Source organism: Eriocheir sinensis, chromosome 57 (assembly GCF_024679095.1).
Source record: "Eriocheir sinensis breed Jianghai 21 chromosome 57, ASM2467909v1, whole genome shotgun sequence".
NCBI lineage: Eukaryota > Metazoa > Arthropoda > Malacostraca > Decapoda > Varunidae > Eriocheir > Eriocheir sinensis.
The window spans coordinates 5,346,773-5,366,571 of record NC_066565.1 but is presented as its reverse complement, the minus strand read 5'-3'; the positions used below and the strand labels follow the sequence as shown (position 1 = coordinate 5,366,571).

The following is a 19,799-nucleotide window of genomic DNA, read 5'->3' as shown; positions in this document are numbered from 1 at the left end:
TTTTTCTCTTTTGCCCTTGAGCTGTCTCCTTTACTGTAAAAAAATTGTCTGCTTTGTGTCTGGCGTGGATGGGCAGAGGGCTCGATCGCTGGGCTGAGTACTTTTAGCCACGGTCCTCGATCTTTACCGTTTACTGTTTACCGTTGAATAGTCTACTGACATCCTTTTAATAAACTTGGCATCCTCATAGTCACAGTATATCTTTCCTTTTCACAGTATCACAAATAAAAGTCAAATATCCATTGGTTGTGGGATGAAGATGAGGGAGGATGAGGAAAGGATAGTTAACATGGAAGAAAGGAAGGAAGGAAGCAAAAAGCGAGGGAAGGACGGAAGGAAGAAGTGAAGGAAGGAAGGAAGGAAAGTGTGGGATGAAGATGAGGGAGGATGAGGAAAGGATAGTAAATGTGGTAAAGAGGTCAAGTCATTGGCAGGAGGAAATGCAGATGAAGGAAGGTTGTTCTAGAGTTCCCCCCGCCCCCCCCCCCAAAAAAAAAAAAGATGTAAAAACTGCCCCAAAATAGTTGAGCGGATGCAGAAAAAACTAGCTCAAAAGTGCGCTGCGGCTATAACAATGCTTTTTCTCAGAGGAATCGGCCGCCTCATTCGGATCCGAAGAGGAACACTGGAACACTGGCCGCCCTGGAATGCTTTGGCGCCAAGTCCAGGGTCATTATGCCCACTGATTCAGGTCAGTGCACCAGTTATTCACGAGCAGGACCGTCGAGAATGGCGAACCGGTAATGCTAATGCCCCTTACACCTGCAAAAATCCAGGGGCCGTATACACAAATATTCTAAGAATAATACTAAGCCTTGCACTTAACAACTTTTAGCTAAGCATAGGCCCTTAAGTATTACTTAGAATTCCCCTTAGCGGACTCTAAGCTAAGTATTTTTTGAGCAAAATACCGGTATGAAGTGCATCGCATAGCAAAACGACAACTTGCAAAAGCATTGTATATAGCTACCACAGTACATATTATGCAAAGATGAAATAGCTATAATGAATTCAACACGTTATCTATCTGTACACAAAAGCTTGTTTGGAAACAATAGACACATCAATGGAGTAAATGATCGACATAAACGAGCCTTCTTCTTCTTCCTCTTGTGGTCTTTATTGCCTATGATCGTTATAAAGGTGCATCTTTTCATGTTTCCGGTGTACATCCACTATTCTTTTATGTGTTTTGGTAAAATATGTATATTACTGCCCGTCGTCTCCTCAGCCGCCGGTGACAACAAAGGCGTAGCGCGAAGCGTATCACACGGAATTACCAAATAATAAAAGTAGACAAGTCAAAAACAAACTAAATCTAACCAGACCTGCCCAAACCTAACTATACCTAGCCTATGACCAACCTAACCTGACCCCTCTACCCCCAAAATGCAATGTGCTAAGATGCGTTAATTCACACTCCTCAATAGTTTGAAGTTTCTTCAATATTCAAGCTGTTTGTCAGTGTACTGTATTCAGAGACCAACATACAACACATAATGCACTAGCCTCACGTGAGATGGCTACCATAATTTCAGACTCGTGTGTTCAGTGACTTTCTTGTTTATTTATTTTTATATATATCAACTTTCAGTCAGGTTACTCTGGTATATCTTTGCCTCAGTGGGTCAAGGCACACAATCATTAGTACTATTATAAAATGTTCTAATGTTTCCCGAGCTTCTACACCTATCTGATGTACTATAGATAGGTATAGGTACTTCTCCATTCACAGAGGCCACTTTTCTCAACTATCTTTGACAGGTCTCCCATTCACATTGTTTCACTCTGCTCCAGTGTCATCATATGCTTTCCCTCTCTGTATATTTCCTTTTTCCAAAGGGGATTGTCTTGAATTTCCAGTGTTATATTAATTTGGCCCACCAGTGTTCACTCATTTCCTCTCTTTGAAACTCAGCTTCCCCTTTGTTAACCTTTCTCAGAAGCTCCGCCCCATTTCCTGAGAGCATGTGAACACTATCATGCCAACTGGTCTTGAATGACTTCTAATCTCCCGACATCTTAAGTGTTAGTTTTGCTGACCCATACAAGATAGCTGTGGGGTTACTACCTTCCCCATCCAAAAGCAACTTCCATATTCATACTGGCTAATTTCCCTTCTCTACCGCTGATATTAACACACGTCATTTTCCTTACCTTGGCTTCATTCAGTTTTCTTTGTGCTTTCTCCTATGGCCTCCTTGCTTATCTCAAATGCTAAATAACCATGTGTTTCTATTACCTCTAAGATATTGTTTCCCAGCACCCACTGTCCTACTGCTGGTGTGAATTTCCATTATTATGTTTAAAGATAAGTTTCCATTCCATACCAAAGTCATTTAGGATCAGGCAAAATCCTTCCACTAATACTACATCATCTGCATAACCTAGGCAAAGCAATACAACTTCTGATGTGTGGGGCTTTATTACTTTTGCCTATATCCACATATACACATGGAGGAGGGGGAATGATTATGAGCAGAAAGGATTGATTGATAATGTGGCAGTAGATGGAAGACTGAGAAAGGATATCTGTGACGCGAAGGTAGTAAGCGGGATGTTCGATGGCTCTGACCATCTTGCAAAAGTGGGTGTTTGAAAAGAAAGGTGAAGTAAAAAAGGAAATACTGAAGATAGAAAAGTTACAGGAAAAAAGAAATAAAAGATGAGTATAACGTGAAATGGCAGATGCCTTAAGTGAAAAATGGGAAAGTACAGATACTGAAAAAGTTTTTAGAACATTTAAAGAAGTAGTGTTAACTACAACAAAAAAGTGGTAGGGATGAAAATGATGAGAGATGGAAAAAGAAAAGGAAATTCATGGTGGACAGAAGAGATAAGGAGGATAGTAAGAGAGAAAAGGGAACTTTTTTAAGAAAACTTAAGAAAGAAATGTGGTTGAGCAAGTAAAAAGGGAAAGGAAAAAGAAATATAGAGAATGCAAAATGAAATTAAAACAAGCAATAAAAGAAAGTAAGAAGAGAGTTGGTGAAGACTTTGGAAAAGACTAAGTGAAAAATATAAAGGGAACAGGAAATCATATTGGAAAGAAGTAAAAAACGAAAGAAAAGCATCACCCCAATAATATCTCCCCAAGGAAAATTAATGAAGTTATGGGTGAGAGTGGAAAGATGTTCAAAGACGGGGAAGCTGTGAAAGAGACATGGAGAGAATATTTCAAAAACTTAATGAGTTTTGATGATGGACGTCCAGCAGCTGTTACAGCAACAGTTTTGAGCGGAGGTAGAGGAGGAGTATATAAAGAAAGAAGTATAACATATGAAGAAGTAAATCAGGCATTAAAAAGATTAAAAAATGGAAAAGCAGCAGGAACTGATGGAATCAATCAGATATTTTCCTTCAGGATGGTAGTAGAAAAAATAATAGCAAAAGGAAAGAAACTATACGCTGCCTTCATGGACTTAGAAAAAGCTTATGACAGATTCGATTGGATTGCATTGTGGGATGTTTTAAAGATTTATGGTGTAGGAGGAAAACTGTTTAGTGCAATAAAGTCTTTCTATGAGGATGCATCTGCATGTGTCAAAATTGGTGGAGAAACAAGTGAACATTTTGAGATAAAGGTGGGATTAAGGCAGGGGCGTGTCATGTCACCATGATTGTTCAATATTTATATGGATGGTGTCATGAGAGAAATAAAGGGCAAAGTTGGAGTAAAAATGTACGCTGAGGGAAGGCAGTGGGTGCTGAATTCAATCCTGTTTACTGATGACACAGTGCTCATTGCAGAAAATTAAAGTGACTTACAAAACTTGGTCAGTGATTTTCATAGCGTCTGTAAAAGGAGAAAGCTGAAAGTAAATGTCAACAAAAGTAAAGTGATGGTTTGTGAGGGGAGTAGAAGTGAAGTTGTAGATTTTGTATGCCCATATAGAGTGGGAACTGAATGTGAAAAAGAATGCAAAATAATTCTGAATGGTGAAGAAATGGAGGAGGTCAATGAGTTTAAGTACCTTGGATCAGTTATCAGTTGAAAATACAATAATAGTACCAACCCTCACATATGCAAGTGAAACATGGGCCTTGAATGAAAGTCAGAGGTCTAGAGTGCAGGCAGTGGAAATGAGTTATTTGAGGAGTGCTTGTGGTGTGACTAGAATGGATGGAATAAGTAATGAAAGTGTGTATGAGCGTTTTGGAATGTGTCACGGGGGTGAAGGGAATAAGTGACTTTAAAGTGGTTTGGCCACATGGAGCGAATGGAGGAGAGTAAGATGACCAGAAGGGTGTATGTGAGATTGAGGGAGGGAATGTTAGAGGACGACCTCCAGTGAAATGGAGAGATAGGGTGCAGGAGTACGTTAGGGAGAAGGATGAGAGATCCTTGAGAAACTTTGAGCAGGCAAGGAGGGAGTGTCCGGATAGAGAAAGATGGAAACTTCTGCCGTGGCCATCCCCTGGTGGGAGCTCCTAAGAGCAGGCGTCGATGAGATGATGATGATGAATGAATTGAGAGGAATCACAGCAGAAATGTTGAAGTGTGGAGATGAAGTTACTATATGAATGGTCAAGATATGTGAAGTGGCCTGGGAAGGGGGGGGGAGGTCCCAGCAGACTTGACAAAAGCCATCATGGTCCCAGTTTACAAGGGGAAGGGCAGGAGAGGGGAGGTGGGAGTTGTAGGGGTATAAGTCTGCTGAGTGTAGGCTACCTGGAAAGGTATATGGAAAAGTCCTAATTGAGACTGCGCAAAGACTTACAGAAGAGAAAATCAGTGGAGAACAAGGAGACTTCAGGAAGGGAAGAGGATGTGTGGATCAGATATTTTCCTTCAGGATGGTGTTTTATTAGAAAAATATTAGCAAAAGGAAAAAAATACTATGCTGCCTTCATGGATCTAGTTATTCTAAAGAAAGTTTATGACAGAGTCGATTGGCTGGCATTGTGGGACATCTTAAAGATATATGGTGTGGGAGGAAAACTGCTTTATGCAATAAAGTCTTTCTATGAGGATGCATCTGCATGTGTCAAAATTACTGGAGAAACAAGTGAACATTTTGAGATGAAAGTGGGCTAAGGAAGGGGTGTGTCATGTCATCGTGGTTGTTCAATATTTATATGGATGGTGTTATGAGAAATGAAGGGCAAAGTTGGCGAAATTGAAGTAAAAATGTATGCTGATGACACGGTGCTCAATGCAGAAAATGAAAGTGACTTACAAAATTTGGTCAGTGTTTTTGATAGTGTATGTAAAAGGAGAAAGTTGAAAGTAAATGTCAACAAAAGTAAAGTGATGGTTTGTGAGCGGAGTAGAAGGGAGGTTGTAGAGTTTGTATGCCCATATAGAGTGGGCATTGAATGTGAAAAAGAATGCCAAATAATTTTGAATGGTGAAGAAATGGAGGAGGGTAATGAGTTTCAGTACCTTGGATCAGTTATGTGTAAGCATGGTGGTACAGAAGGAGAGAAAAGAGAAAAGGCATTGCAAGGATTGATTGATTGGAGGAGAAGCTGCGGATCCATCTCTGGCATGCCATCTCATTGTTGGGGGCTGAATTTCTCCATGGCATGGACTGGACCTCTGCCGGACAGCTGGAGAAAGCTGCCATGGCACAAACCCGACTGATGGAGACAACTGATTTCTTCTTCCACATCATGTTTGGCCCTGAAATATGAGTACAAGTTCAAATAAACAACATAATATATACCCTCCGAGCAAGAAAAATGAGAAAAAATCATCACTCACGCAAACCATTTCATAATATATATCAACACATTTGTGATCAGTTTATGCATCATCTATTTTTGGGGGTTTATATCATGGCAAAAATGTGGCCCATCGCTGGTACAGGGTAAAGCCACAAATTTGGCCTGTTGCTGCTACCAGGTTAAGTTGGACTATGAATGGGCAGATGTTGTTTTAAGAGCATCTGAAATAAACTTATGGGACTGATATATGATAATTAAATCTGTGATATTTATTAAGATGTGTCCAGTGATTTAATTGGCAAAGAACTGCAAAACACAAGCTAAGAAAATAAAAGTACTGAACTGATTGACGTATCAACACAGGAAATGGCCGTCGGAGAAATAAGAATGGATTAGTAATTAATATACCCGAAGCAAGAACTAAAAGACATTGCATCAACATAAGTATGTGATAAAATAACAGGCATTATCTACATGAGTTATTTACTGCACAGTGCACACTATATGGGCTGGCAACATTGTCTTATTTTCTAGCAATTGAAGTTGCTTATATTGTGCATTATATTCTTGCATGGGAATGATTGCTTGATGCTGGATGACAAAAACTAAATGATTAAACAATAATGTTATGTGGCGAATACCAGCTTGAGGTCACTCTAGGTCTAGGAGGACTTGCTCGTTGTTGTCAATGTCATCACGATCACTGCAAATAGATACATTACAATTAGAAATGCTTTGGTACCTGCCCTATATCTATATCTATACTTGTCCAGAAGTCAAAACTCTTGACTCATGGACCAATTTGCAATTTTTTTTGTTCAAAAAGATTTTAGCATTGTTGATTGACTTTAATAGCTATTTGGGAGTAAGACTAAGAATAATCATAAAATTCACTTTTAAATCTTCATAAGAAAGGAAGCTGCAAATAACAAAAGCCATAATATACTGTGAACTAATTAATTTCAAATGTGAAAAAAAAGACATGACCAAAACAAATTAAACAATACTACAATGCTAGCTAGCATGGGTATTAGTATCATTTTGCAACACCCAGGGATTCCTGGGAGGTATTTTACAGAAAGGATAGCTACTGCTCGTTAAGTAGGATCAATGAGGTTTGGTGACGTTTATAATTTTTTGTTAAGTTAAAATAAGGCAACATTCTGAATGATAGTTAGTTTGGTAAAAAATTTACGTCCAAAATCAAAATGTTTGTTTAAAAAATAGTCAGTAACACAAATCGGAAATTTATCTGAGTTAGGAGAGGTGAACTTATATTAAGTTAGGTATGTCAGAGCAAGGTTTCTAAACAAGTTGATTTAGGATTAAAGGAAAAAAGTCATAAGTGATGCAAGCTTGAGTACTAGAGCAAGTTCGGTTTAAGAGCTACCGGTACGTCAAATTGATTTGGTTTGGTTACTAAAAATAAGCAAAGGAAGGTAATTTTGTTAGGACACTTCTGACATTTAAGTTAGGTTGAAAATATCAACTTTTCTAAATAATTGTTGATTTGGTTAAAACTGGCTATCTTAAATAACAGATTAAGTTGAAATAACTATATGTCAATGATAAATTTACCCAGGTTAGGTTTGGTTTATCACTGCTGGGAGGTTAGTCAAGTAAAAATTAAATAACAGACACTAGTGACCCAAATAGGTATTGTTTAAGGTTTGGTAAGATTGGTGGGAAACGTTTGTTGAAGTCAGTCACAAGATTAACAGGTGTGTTGGGTTAAAAGAGTTGAATATTATAAAGGATAAGTCTGGCGAGGTAAAATATTGGCTCACCTGTGTTCGTTCCTTGGGCAGGAGTCTGTGGCTGCCGGTGTTGATCACAGGTAAGATACACGTGCGCCAGTGATGACTGGACCTTCACAGACTACCTAAGGTGAGTGATAACAGACACTGGATGCCCTCCAGGCTATGGCTGGGGGCTGTATAACGCCAGCCACACACTGCGGCCCGCGGGGCTTCCAGCAAGGTTACTCCCAGGGCTCCTTGTGTGACAGCCTGTGGATGGTGGCAGGCGCTCACCAGCCATCGCTTGGAGGGTCTCCAGTGTCTGTTATCACTCAATCTCTGTCAGTCTGTGAAGGTTGCACCTGCATTTTGCCTGTCAGCGAACACCACTTCAGTCGTGATGGCCATGTAGGTGTTTCCAAGGTCCGCCTCGCCGAACCACTCATCTCAGCACGGTCAGCACAGTCCAAAGATATTTCAGGATGAGTTTCAAATCATTACACGCCTCCAATTCGTCTAGACGAGGCAGATATATTAGGAGGTGATGCCTTTCATCCCGCTGTAATCCACCATGTTGCAATACTTATGCATTTTTAACGGTGCTAAGGGAGCCCCTTCCCCGCCTTAAATTTTCCGCCCGCTAAGTGCTCCAGCTTCAGCGCTAAGCGGCCCAGCGCCATTTTAAGTAGAAAACTTAACGATTCTTTGCCGTTAAGTGCACTTAGCGATGCTAAGAACGTTTGTGTATACCGCCCCTGGCATCGGGCCCCCAAACTCTTTACCGTGGATCCGCGCGTGTGCCGGCTGCAGGCTTACTAAAAATCAGCTCAATTTTATTCTCCCCACCCTGAATTGTGTGTAAGAAGTCATTGCGGTCCAAGATGGCCTCCTTTACTTTTTCCTTGGTCTCCTCTTTATGAACATTGCATATCATGATCTTTGGTTTCATCTTTCCAACACTCTTGATACTAATAGCGTCTTCCATTCGACACTCTGAACTGAACTGAACTCTCCCAAATGACATCATCATCATCAGCAGCAGCAGGACAGCCTTGGCCGCTTGGCGAGGGACATGACACGTTCAAAGTTGTTGCTGAAGGAGGGATCGAGGTTGTCAGTGATGAGAGAGAGAGAGAGAGAGAGAGAGAGAGAGAGAGAGAGAGAGAGAGAGAGAGAGAGAGAGAGAGAGAGAGAGAGAGAGAGAGAGAGAGAGAGAGAGAGAGAGAGAGAGAGAGAGAGAGAGTTCTTTTCAATCTGAACAGTCTCATGTATTTGCTGAGTCTGCAAACAACACATATATAGTACAGGTAATTCAGCGCCTTGTGCCAATGTCTGCATATTCACGTGTTGGTCGTGTGCCAGAAACATTCACAGTATGAAAGTAAATTTGATAAGATGGTTTCAAAACACTAACTTTGAGTCAATCTTCAAGACAAGTGAGGATAAAAAACAGAGCAACTGGAAATGTAATTGTTATGTATTTTTTCAGAATACCAGAGTACAACACAATTAAGGGGTCAGCATTTGGTCCATGAAGCTGTATGTAAGTTGTGTCAAGATGGTCAAAGCAAATGGAGGTAATGGGAAGTGTTACTCTCTAAGGAGGAGCCGTGAATCTGCAAGGACACTTGATGGGATGTGACAGTGGTGGGGATGGAGGAGCGAGCATGGAAAAATGGAAAAATAGTAAATAATGAGCCAAGACGGTCACTGGGCACTAGGGTGACGGCCAGATGGAGAGGACAGACACAGTAATACATGGAGGGTGACCCAGTGCCGGGGAGAAGAGCCGTGAGACATTACAAGATCACAGCTTAGGAAGACACATCCCTGAAGTGGGTCTTCATGTGTCTTCTAATTTCAGGCTTTGTCTTGAAGAACTGACCACAAACATCGCACTTCAACTCTCTATGGTCGTATATATGCTTGTACAAGTGTCGGTTAAGGTATGAAGCCATACTGAATCTCTTCCCGCACTCTTCACACTCATGACTCTTTACACCCGAGTGTGTAAGGGTGTGTGTAGCAAGTTGACTCTTCTGGATAAATTCATCCCCACATTCTTGGGATTCATAGTTTCTTACACCAGTGTGGGTACGGCTGTGGCTTTTAAGGTTACTCTTGCGTCCAAACTTTTTTCCACACTCTTGACATTCATAGTTCTTTACACCAGTGTGTGTAAGAGTGTGTCTATCAAGGTGAAACTTTATGATGAACTTTTTCCCACATTCCTTACATTCATAGTTTTTTACACCAGTGTGCATAAGGCTGTGATATTTAAGACCCTGTTTTGTGGTGCATCGTTCCCCACATTCCTTACACTCATAGTTCTTAACACCAGTGTGTGTAAGGGTGTGTAAATCAAGGTGAATCTTCTGGATGAATTTTTTCCCACATTCCTTACATTCATAGTTCTTGACACCAGTGTGTGTAAGGGTGTGTGTATCAAGGTGACTCTTCCTAATGAATTTTTTCCCACATTTCTTACATTCAAAGTTCTTTACACCAGTGTGTGTAAGGGTGTGTGCTTCAAGGTTACGCTTCAGGCTGAACTTTTTCCCACATTCCTTACATTCATAGTTCTTGACACCAGTGTGTGTAAGGGTGTGTGTATCAAGGTGACTCTTCCTAATGAATTTTTTCCCACATTTCTTACATTCAAAGTTCTTTACACCGGTGTGTGTAAGTGTGTGTGCTTCAAGGTTACCCTTCAGGCTGAACTTTTTCCCACATTCCTTACATTCATAGTTCTTCACACCAGTGTGTGTAAGGGTGTGTGTATCAAGGATACACTTCTGGATGAATTTTTTCCCACATTCTTTACATTCAAAGTTCTTCACACCAGTGTGTCTAAGGGTGTGTATATCAAGGGTACTCTTCCTAACGAAATTTTTCCCACATTCCTTACATTCATAGTTTTTCACACCAGTGTGTGTAAGGGTGTGTGTATCAAGTTGACTCTTCCTAATAAATGTTTTCCCATATTCCTTACATTCATAGTTCTTCACACCAGTGTGTGTAAAGGTGTGATATCTGAGGCCTCCCCTTGTGGTGAATTCTTTTCCACACTCCAGACACACAAACTTCCTCTCTCCTTTGTTGCTGGAGGTGCCAGTAGACAGCTGCTTCATCTGATGACCACTGACCCTCCTGCCCCCTGCAGCAGTCTGCTCCTGCTTGTCCTGGCTACTCATGCTGCTGTCCAGCCCCGCAGCCTCTTGCTGGCACATCTGCTGCAGGGAGTCAGTTAACTGGTCTTGGTGCTGTCCAGCCTTGCAGTTTCCTGCCAGCACACTTGTTGTCTAGCCCTGTAGCCTCCTGCCAGCACACCTGCTGCAGGGAGTGTTGCAGGAAGGTCCAGGGACCCAGAGGGACAGGTACAGGTAGAGCTGTGGCCTTTGCTGCAGGGAGTGTTGCAGGAAGGTCCAGGGACTCAGAGGGACAGGTACAGGTGGAGCTGTGGCCTTTGCTGCAGGGAGTGTTGCAGGAAGGTCCAGGGACTCAGAGGGACAGGTACAGGTGGAGCTGTGGCCTTTGCTGCAGGGAGTGTTGCAGGAAGGTCCAGGGACTCAGAGGGACAGGTACAGGTGGAGCTGTGGCCTTTGCTGCAGGAAGGTCCAGGGACCTACAGATAGAGGTACAGGTGAAGCTGACAAGTATAGTGAGGGCTTATTGTTTGTTTACTTAGTTATGCTTATTGTGGGGACAAAACTGCTAAACTTTTGGCAAGTATTGATGTGTTTCCTATTAAATAGCATTATTTTTCCACAGAAATCACGATTTTCTTTAAAGGGAGAAGCAGGTTCAGGAAACTGATGCTTTCCACAGTTAGCATGCTGAATAAAAACACATCAAAACCTACCAGAAAAGTTACATACCCCATTGTGAGACCACTGAAGCTATGGATATTTACCAAACTGAAGGGGAACTATGGACATTACTGCAGCCCACCAATTTTGAAAAACTGACTATTTCTTGGCAAAATATAATGTTTATCTTATGGAGATATTTTTCTTCTGAAAACCATTAAAAGGTTGACTTTTTCAATTTCCAATGTTAACTCATGAAGGTTCCAAACGATCAGTCAGCGAGGGAGGGTGTGCTGCGCTGCGCTCAAGTTCATAATCCTTGATACGTCATTGTATTGAAGTTTTTTAAACTGGTAATTTTGCAGCATAATTAGGCGTGTTATTTTCAAGACAAGACTATTCTTTCAGGAGCAAAATAGGAAGTTTTTTGGTGAGGAGATAGTTTTCTGCACAAACCAGTATAGTCTGTCATACGAAAACGTCCACAAGCCCCTCCCACTACTTGAAGCTGGTGGAGCCCACAACTTTCCTTATTGGTAAGTGGCTGACCATGCTCGGTTCAAAGGATGTACAAAATACTGATGTCCACACTAAATTTGACTTTTCTGACCATTAGATGGAAAGGGTAGCAAATCCCATGAAATGAAATTAAACATGACTCTCTCTCTCTCTCTCAGTCGCTCTCTTGGCCTGCCTTGGTCATTTGTATATATATTTATTTGTAAATTTACCTGAATACATATATGCATGTTTCTCATTTTGTTTCTTTAAATATCACGTGAGAGAGAGAGAGAGAGAGAGAGAGAGAGAGAGAGAGAGAGAGAGAGTGGGGTATTCTTATCTCTTGAGGGATTAGATCTGACCATGACCATACCTTCAAGTCGACCAGAGTAACCTAAGGGTGAAAGAAATGAAGCCTGATTTCTCGTTGAATTAGCTGAGGACCTCACAACTCCACCCTCAATACCAGAACGCCAATATCGTTCCTCGGCGGGGAGAAATGGCTCCACCCTAGTGGGAGGAGCTTGTGGATATTTTCACTTAAGACTATAAAAAGTTAACTTTCTTGGTAAATATGTTGGATTAATATTCCCCACAGCGCGCCCCACCCTGCCAAAAGTAACCTATCGCTGCTTAATAGGACAAGAACTATTTCTCAACTAACCCAACCCATAACGGGGAGGCTTTGCCCCCTCTACCTCCCCACCTCAAAACAGGGGCTTCACACACCCTGACCCCCCCAAGACAGTAACCTATTGGCACTCAACAAGGTAAGAACTATTGCTCTGTGATCATGCAGGAGCAGCTGAATATTCACCTCAACACACTCGGGCAGTAACAATACATAACAGACAGCCTGTCAACTTGAAAAAACATACCTGCTCCTCCTGCATATTTGCCTTAAATTTTCCAGGAGCTATTCATTACTGCACTGTGTTCAGAGACAAAAATACAACACATAATGTAAGTGTCAACCTCATGCGAGGTGGCTACGTATAATTTCCAGGTACAGTCATACCTCGGTTTACGAGTTTAATTCGTTCCAGACTTTTGTTGGAGTAGTGAGTGAGTCATCGTGCAGAGCGGATGTGTTACACCTAGCTCCCTAAAGTGCTGTGTCGACATGGCTGGCGGAGCCAGGGGCATGGGGGACTTTTGTTACGTTTGTAGGTATCCCACAGGCGATAAGTGGATTGGATGCTGTCTGTGCCCTAAATGGTGTCATGTGACGTGTGCTCATCTGTCTGGAATTAAGCAGGAGAATATACCTAAAATTAATTGGATTTGCAACCCATGCCTCCATAAAGCATCTCTGGCTATCAAAACTGTGGAGAAATTGGATGAATTCAAGCAAGAATTATCTAAAGAAATATCTGTGGTAAAAGATGAAGTTGAATCAAGGGCTGAGAGGATGTAGGAGGGCCTGGGGTCAGTTGCTGACGCCCTTGCTGCTGACAATTAAGGCGCTGAGTTGGGCCGAGGTGGCGAAGAAAGACAGGAAAGTCAAGAAGAATATTCTGGTCGTGAAGGCTTCTTCTACACAGGAAAGAAGGCAACAGAAATGAAGGATGCAGTCTCCCAGGCATTGAATGGCATTCAAATAACTGATTCATGATTCACTAATGGAGGTAATATTGTCATGAACTTTGATAATGAGAATACAAGGGATGAGGCTGCTCAAAAACTGGAGTCTGTTGAGCAAATTAATACCAAGAGTGTGGGAAAGATGAAACCAAAGATCATGATATGCAATGTACATAAAGAGGAGACCAAGGAAAAAATAAAAGAGACCATCTTAGACCGCAATGAGTTCTTACACACAATTGAGGGTGTTGAGGATAAGATTGAGCTGGTTTTTAGTAAGCCTGCAGCTGCCGGCACGATGCACTACATTCTGAGGAGCGATCCAACTGTAAGAGCTGATTCACAAGAATCACAACAAGTTAAAATTAAAATGGGGAATATACACAGTGAGAGACAGATACCATGCAATTATATGCTATCATTGTCAGAGATACAGCCATCTTGAGGCCAACTGTGCTGCCAAGACCAATGGAGACGCCCCAAATTGTTTCAAATGCGGTGGCAATCATAAATCACAGGAGTGCACCATGGCTGAGAAGAAATGCATGAATTGTGTGAGGTACAAGAAGCCTGAAATCAACCACTCAGCCAACGACCAGTGTTGTGTAGTTCTCCAGACTGAAATTGAGAGAATTCGTAACATGACCAATCATGGCTATTAATCAATGTCTGTACTCAATGATAAATTGTGTGTGATGAATGTTCAGTGTGTTGGAAATAATCGCTGGATATTTAATTGTGATACTATAAGGAAAATATTAGACATGAAAACTGAACTAATGTGATATTATTCGTGAAAGCAATTAAGACACTCACTCACTCACTACGATGTTTGAGAATAAGTGCATCGAAGACTATTACTGAGGCTAACGTTATAATTGTTGACGGCCCTCGTAGAGCGCTGCATCAGCGGCGGGGCAGGGCCTGAAACCTCATCAACGGTAAACGGTAAATCAAAACACTCGTAAACAAAAATGAACTTCCACATTTAAATTAATGGGAATTCCATTAACGTGTCCCTTATCCCAAAAACTATTAACATAAAAAACATTTTACATGTTGTTTTCCTCCAACCTTTTTTTTTTTTTTTTTTTTTTCTTTTACATCGCGGCCTATTGCGCCGGTAGGCTTCTTCCCGGTGGATCCTGATGGTCGGCCCAAGGCTTCTTCCTGGTGGGGCCTGATGGTCGGCCCAAGGCTTCTTCCTGGTGGGGCCTGATGGTCGGCCCAAGGCTTCTTCCTGGTGGGGCCTGATGGTCGGCCCAAGGCTTCTTCCTGGTGGATCCTGATGGTCGGCCCAAGGCTTCTTCCTGGTGGGGCCTGATGGTCGGCCCAAGGCTTCTTCCTGGTGGATCCTGATGGTCGGCCCAAGGCTTCTTCCTGGTGGATCCTGATGGTCGGCCCAAGGCTTCTTCCTGGTGGATCCTGATGGTCGGCCCAAGGCTTCTTCCTGGTGGGGCCTGATGGTCGGCCCAAGGCTTCTTCCCGGTGGATCCTGATGGTCGGCCCAAGGCTTCTTCCTGGTGGGGCCTGATGGTCGGCCCAAGGCTTCTTCCTGGTGGGGCCTGATGGTCGGCCCAGCCCGTTCTGACGCAGGCGAATGTTTATAGTGGCGCCATCTTGAAGCAAGGAGCAACCGCCGTTGCCCACACAGCAAACCAGGAGAGAGTTGTTGGTTTGGGTAAACACTCCTGTCCTCTCGTCTTTGAAGCCATGATCGTACCCACAACAGCTTCTTCCTTCCAATTAACTGTAGCAACAAGTCCATAATTTGAGTGACAGCTGCACAGCCACATCAGCCCTTACTTTTGCAAACGGCACCATGAGAAGGAGGACCAAAGAAGCGGTACAAAGCGTAACAGGTCAAAAGATGTGAATACAGGGCGGCTGGTTTGTTTACGTTGTGGATATGGGCAACTGACCTTGGTTGTGTGTGATGTGCGTCATCGATATCTTGAGACTTTTCCATCTCCCTATCATGATCCGCCAGAGTGCTCTTTCTTGTCCATACGAGAAGATGAACCAACACAATTTCTCATATTGTCACTCATCAAGGACAACACGCATTCATTAGGAACATTTCCCTAGCTACTCAGCGTCACAGCATGCAACCGAATTCTTAAAACGTCTTTTTTCGCTATAAAATATTGATCAATGGCATCGTTTCACTTGTTTCTAATGATGACGATGATGTTTTCATACCAGAAAGTTCTTATTTATCCTACAATGATGCTTTCAAATGTTTTGTGGTGCAGCATAACACAACAGTAACCTCGTGAACTCTATATCCACCCCCACCCGCCAGAGTTACCCATAGGAAATTCAGGAAATTATCATCACCATAGGCCTAATGAGGTGTGGCGCGGTATGCTTAAGGCTCCATCTGGCGATCAAGAATTACCCTAGCGCAAGCAAGAATTTCCCCAAATCTAGGGAAATTCTCGCGTTTCTTGTTTGGCCGCATCGTATAGTGTGTGTCCGCCTTTAGAGTTGCCTGTTGCGCATACCGCCAACGTGGTTAGAGGAAAAATGCCCAGTATGAATCAATGCGGACTCATGGGCAAATATTTCCTACGTAAAAGAAAAGAAAAGCCAAACAAGTCAAACAATGGTGCCGTGCTTTCAACTTCTTACTAGTAGTGGTGGAAGGTGTTGAAGATTTTGCCACTCAACATTTCTCTGGCTGGCACGCCGCTGCCTCACACACGATGCATTCCTCTGTCTCCAATAAAGAGCGTGAGAGGTTGTCTACACCGCTGCAAACATACTGTATGCTCCCAGCAGAAAGTGTTAACCTGGTAGCAGCTACGGGCCAAATTTGTGCCATGATTTTAACCCCCCAAAATAGATGATACATAAACTGATCACAAATGCTTTGATATATATTATGAAATGGTTTGTGTGAGGGGTGATTTTTACTCATTTTTCTCGCTTAGAGGGACCATTAAGAATCATGATCCCTGCTGCTACCGGGTTAAACTTATTTCATATTTCTAATTTCAATCATAATACATACATCTTTTGCACCTTATAATATTAAATTCATGATGAGTAACTTTAAGAGAACATACAGAATGTGACGATTGTTAATGTGGGAAAATATATGTTTTAATTTCCCCTTTTCTTGTGTTGCTCTGTTTTCAAATACTACTTCCAAGTCAATTGTCACTAATACTGCAGCTATGAGAAAAATGTGATTATTAAATACTAACAAAAAATTTGGAAAGTAAACTATTTGATGAATTCTGCGTTTTTTTTTTTTTTTTTTTTTTTTTTTTAGTTCCATGACAACCACCAGCAGATGGTAGGCCAAGCTCAGTGCAGGACTGTGCCTACCTTACCTCTGGACCTACTCTCTGTGCATGGATTTACCTTCCCAAAACTGCTGTTCATCACTGTTATGCATTATTGGTAAAAAAACATCTAGACATTCTATTCAATAATCTATAAAAATGTAGAGAAACAACATTAAGATAAGAATGGCTCTTTCTGTTTGCATATATTTTTGCCCTTGAGCTGCTTCCTTTACTGTAACACAAAAGAAAAAAGGAAAAAAAGACATCTCATCTCATCATCTGACATCACCCTTATCTAGGTCAATAAGAAGGCAAAAAAACAATTCTCACGTATTGTCATGTATCATATCATGTGCCTGAAATACTTATTTACTCATGGAAGTAAATATATATCTGCTATCTTGCCTGGAAATGGGTAAAAAAATTACAAAATACAACACACATTGTGACCGTGTACTCACCGCGGGAAAATCTGGAACCCAACTCATGTGGACACAAAACACTGTCATAAAGAACAATATATTAAATGTTGCCAGTGGAACTTTTCTATTTCTTATTTTTCCAGCCCTTAACCCATCCGCTGTGACTGGCAAGGATTTGACCTTCACTGGTAGCCTGGTAACACACATTCCCAGGTCTTTCTCTGCCTCTGTGGTGGATAGTGGAGTGTTTCCCATGTGGTATTGGTGTGCTGGATATCCCTTCACTGGTAGCCTGGTAACATACACTCCCAGGGCTTTCTCTGCCTCTGTGGTGGATAGTGGAGTGTTTCCCATGTGGTATTGGTATGCTGGATATCCCCTCACTGGTAGCCTGGTAACATACACTCCCAGGGCTTTCTCTGCTTCTGTGGTGGATAGTGGAGTGTTTCCCATGTGGTATTGGTATGCTGGATATCCCCTCCCAAGGTACATGACTTTACATTTTTCTTCATTGAATTGTAGCAGCCACTTTTTGTTCCATTCCTGTAGCTTGGTGAGGTCTGACTGTAGGAAATCCACAGTCAACCCGGTAGCAGCGACGGGCCAAATTTGTGGCTTTACCATGTACCAGCGATGGGCCAAATTTGTGCCATGATTTAACCCCCCCAAAATAGATGATACATAAACTGATCACAAATGCTTTGATACATATTATGAAATGGTTTGTGTGAGTGATGATTTTTTTCTCATTTTTCTCGCTTAGAGGGACCATTACGAAACATGATCCCCGCACCTACCGGGTTAAAGGGTTAATTTAGACTATGTGTGGTGTGGCAGTCTTGTGGGTCAGAGCGTCAAGCCACGGGAATGAGAAAGAGTGACTAGCCTAACACCCAGAGCTTTACATGGCAGGAGTTTGCATGGTAGTGGATTTACATGGCAGGAGTTTACATGGCAGTGGATTTACATGGCAGGGGGTTACATCAGTCAATCCTCACCCACTTCATCATGCAAGGTAAAGCTGAAGTAAGGAGGGTTAAATGGCTGTGAGTTTACATGGCAGGAGTCAACGTGGGAGGGATTTACATGGCAGGGGTTTACATGGTAGGAATTTACATGGCAGGGGTTTACATGGTAGGAATTTACATGGCAGGGGTTTACATGGCAGGGGTTTACGTGGTAGGAATTTACATGGCAGGGGTTTACGTGGTAGGAATTTACATGGCAGGGGTTTACATGGCAGGGGTTTACATGGCAGGGGTTTACGTGGTAGGAATTTACATGGCAGGGGTTTACATGGCAGGGGTTTACGTGGTAGGAATTTACATGGCAGGGGTTTATGTGGTAGGAATTTACATGGCAGGGGTTTACATGGCAGGGGTTTATGTGGTAGGAATTTACATGGCAGGGGTTTACATGGCAGGGGTTTACGTGGTAGGAATTTACATGGCAGGGGTTTACATGGCAGGGGTTTACGTGGTAGGAATTTACATGGCAGGGGTTTACATGGCAGGGGTTTACGTGGTAGGAATTTACATGGCAGGGGTTTACATGGCAGGGGTTTACATGGTAGGAATTTACATGGCAGGGGTTTATATTGCAGGGATTGACATGGAAGGGGTTTACATTGCAGGGATTGACATGGCAGGGATTGGCATGGCAGGGAATGACATGGCTGTATAATGGTAAATAAGTTTGATGAGGTGAATAAAGATGATCTCTTCTCTACTACGAGAACGCAGGGGCTGAGAGGACACGGAAAGAAACTTAATAAAGGAACCTGTTTGAGTGACTTAAGTAAGTTTTCCACATAGAAGTGTTAACACACGAAACAGCTTGCAGGAAGAGGTGGTGGAGGCGAGCATGCAGTGTCCACCAAACGAAGGAAAGGCTGGATGAATGTAGATATGGAGACAGGACTATTAGAGCTTACCTCGGGCCACTAGACTACAAATAGGTAAATGAAACACAAAATCTATCTTCAACGTAAATCACAAAACCAAATAACAAAGCCGTAGCAGCCAGACCCCACAAAAAGGCGAGGGGAAGGCGTACGTGCTCTCCTCCCCGGCACACCTGTATAGTTACCTGGCGTGTATATTATAAGAGGTGCAGGTGAGGCTCAGGGCAGGACAAGAGAGCCAGGGCTGCAACACCCTGAATCTGGGATTTCCTTAGATAAAGTCGAAAATTACCCTGTTTTGTACAAAATTACCTTACATTTTTATCATGATTACTTTAGATTTACCTTATATTATGTAGTTAAGTTTACCATGTTTTCAAAAGAATTGCTTCTATGTTTATCATCTATTACACTTAATTTTGTGAAAAGAAAGGCAACATATAAAGAATACTATAACATTTCTTTTGTTACTGCTGCTACATCATACAAAAGAATTAGGTCAATGTTATAATACAATATGTAATAGGAACAGAAGTTCTTTGGCCTTGGAAAATCACAGTATCCTTTCCCAGTATTATATACCTATACCAGTAAACTATATTAAAGTAAGTTATAAATATCTCAGGTACCTTTATCATTATCAAAGAAATGTTAAACCGAGGCATACACTATAATAGGAATAGAAACTTCTTTGGTCCTTGTTATATATCACAAAATTCTTTTCACTAACACACTTCTTTGGTCATTTTCAATCACCTAATTCTTTTTCACTAAACTCTAAACTAAAAAAATTGAGTATATTACTTTTGTAAATCATATTTCCTATGCAGTATTGGTTAAATTGAGGGTTAGGGTGAGGTTGGAGTTTAGAAAAG

General features: G+C 41.9%; 1 protein-coding gene and 1 long non-coding RNA gene across 4 annotated transcripts in view; both read right to left on the bottom strand.

The window, feature by feature from the left end:
- The window catches only part of LOC126984710 (putative protein TPRXL), a 63,190-nt gene that overhangs the window by 6,352 nt on the left and 37,039 nt on the right, over positions 1-19,799 (bottom strand). Inside the window, exon 4 of one of the 3 annotated variants that reach the window (XM_050838662.1) lies at positions 8,869-11,034. The exons of the other annotated variants lie outside the window; for them this stretch is intronic. Within the exon in view, the coding sequence (XP_050694619.1) occupies positions 10,911-11,034 (124 nt within the window). The 3' untranslated portion in view covers positions 8,869-10,910. Of the gene's footprint in view, positions 1-8,868; positions 11,035-19,799 lie in introns of those variants that run through there. 3 annotated transcript variants of the gene reach the window in all.
- Positions 4,896-7,569, bottom strand: LOC126984711 (uncharacterized). Its single transcript, XR_007737484.1, has 3 exons — positions 7,458-7,569; positions 6,312-6,373; positions 4,896-5,626 (listed from the first exon to the last, which is right to left on the bottom strand). It is a non-coding gene; the product is annotated as an uncharacterized LOC126984711 (long non-coding RNA).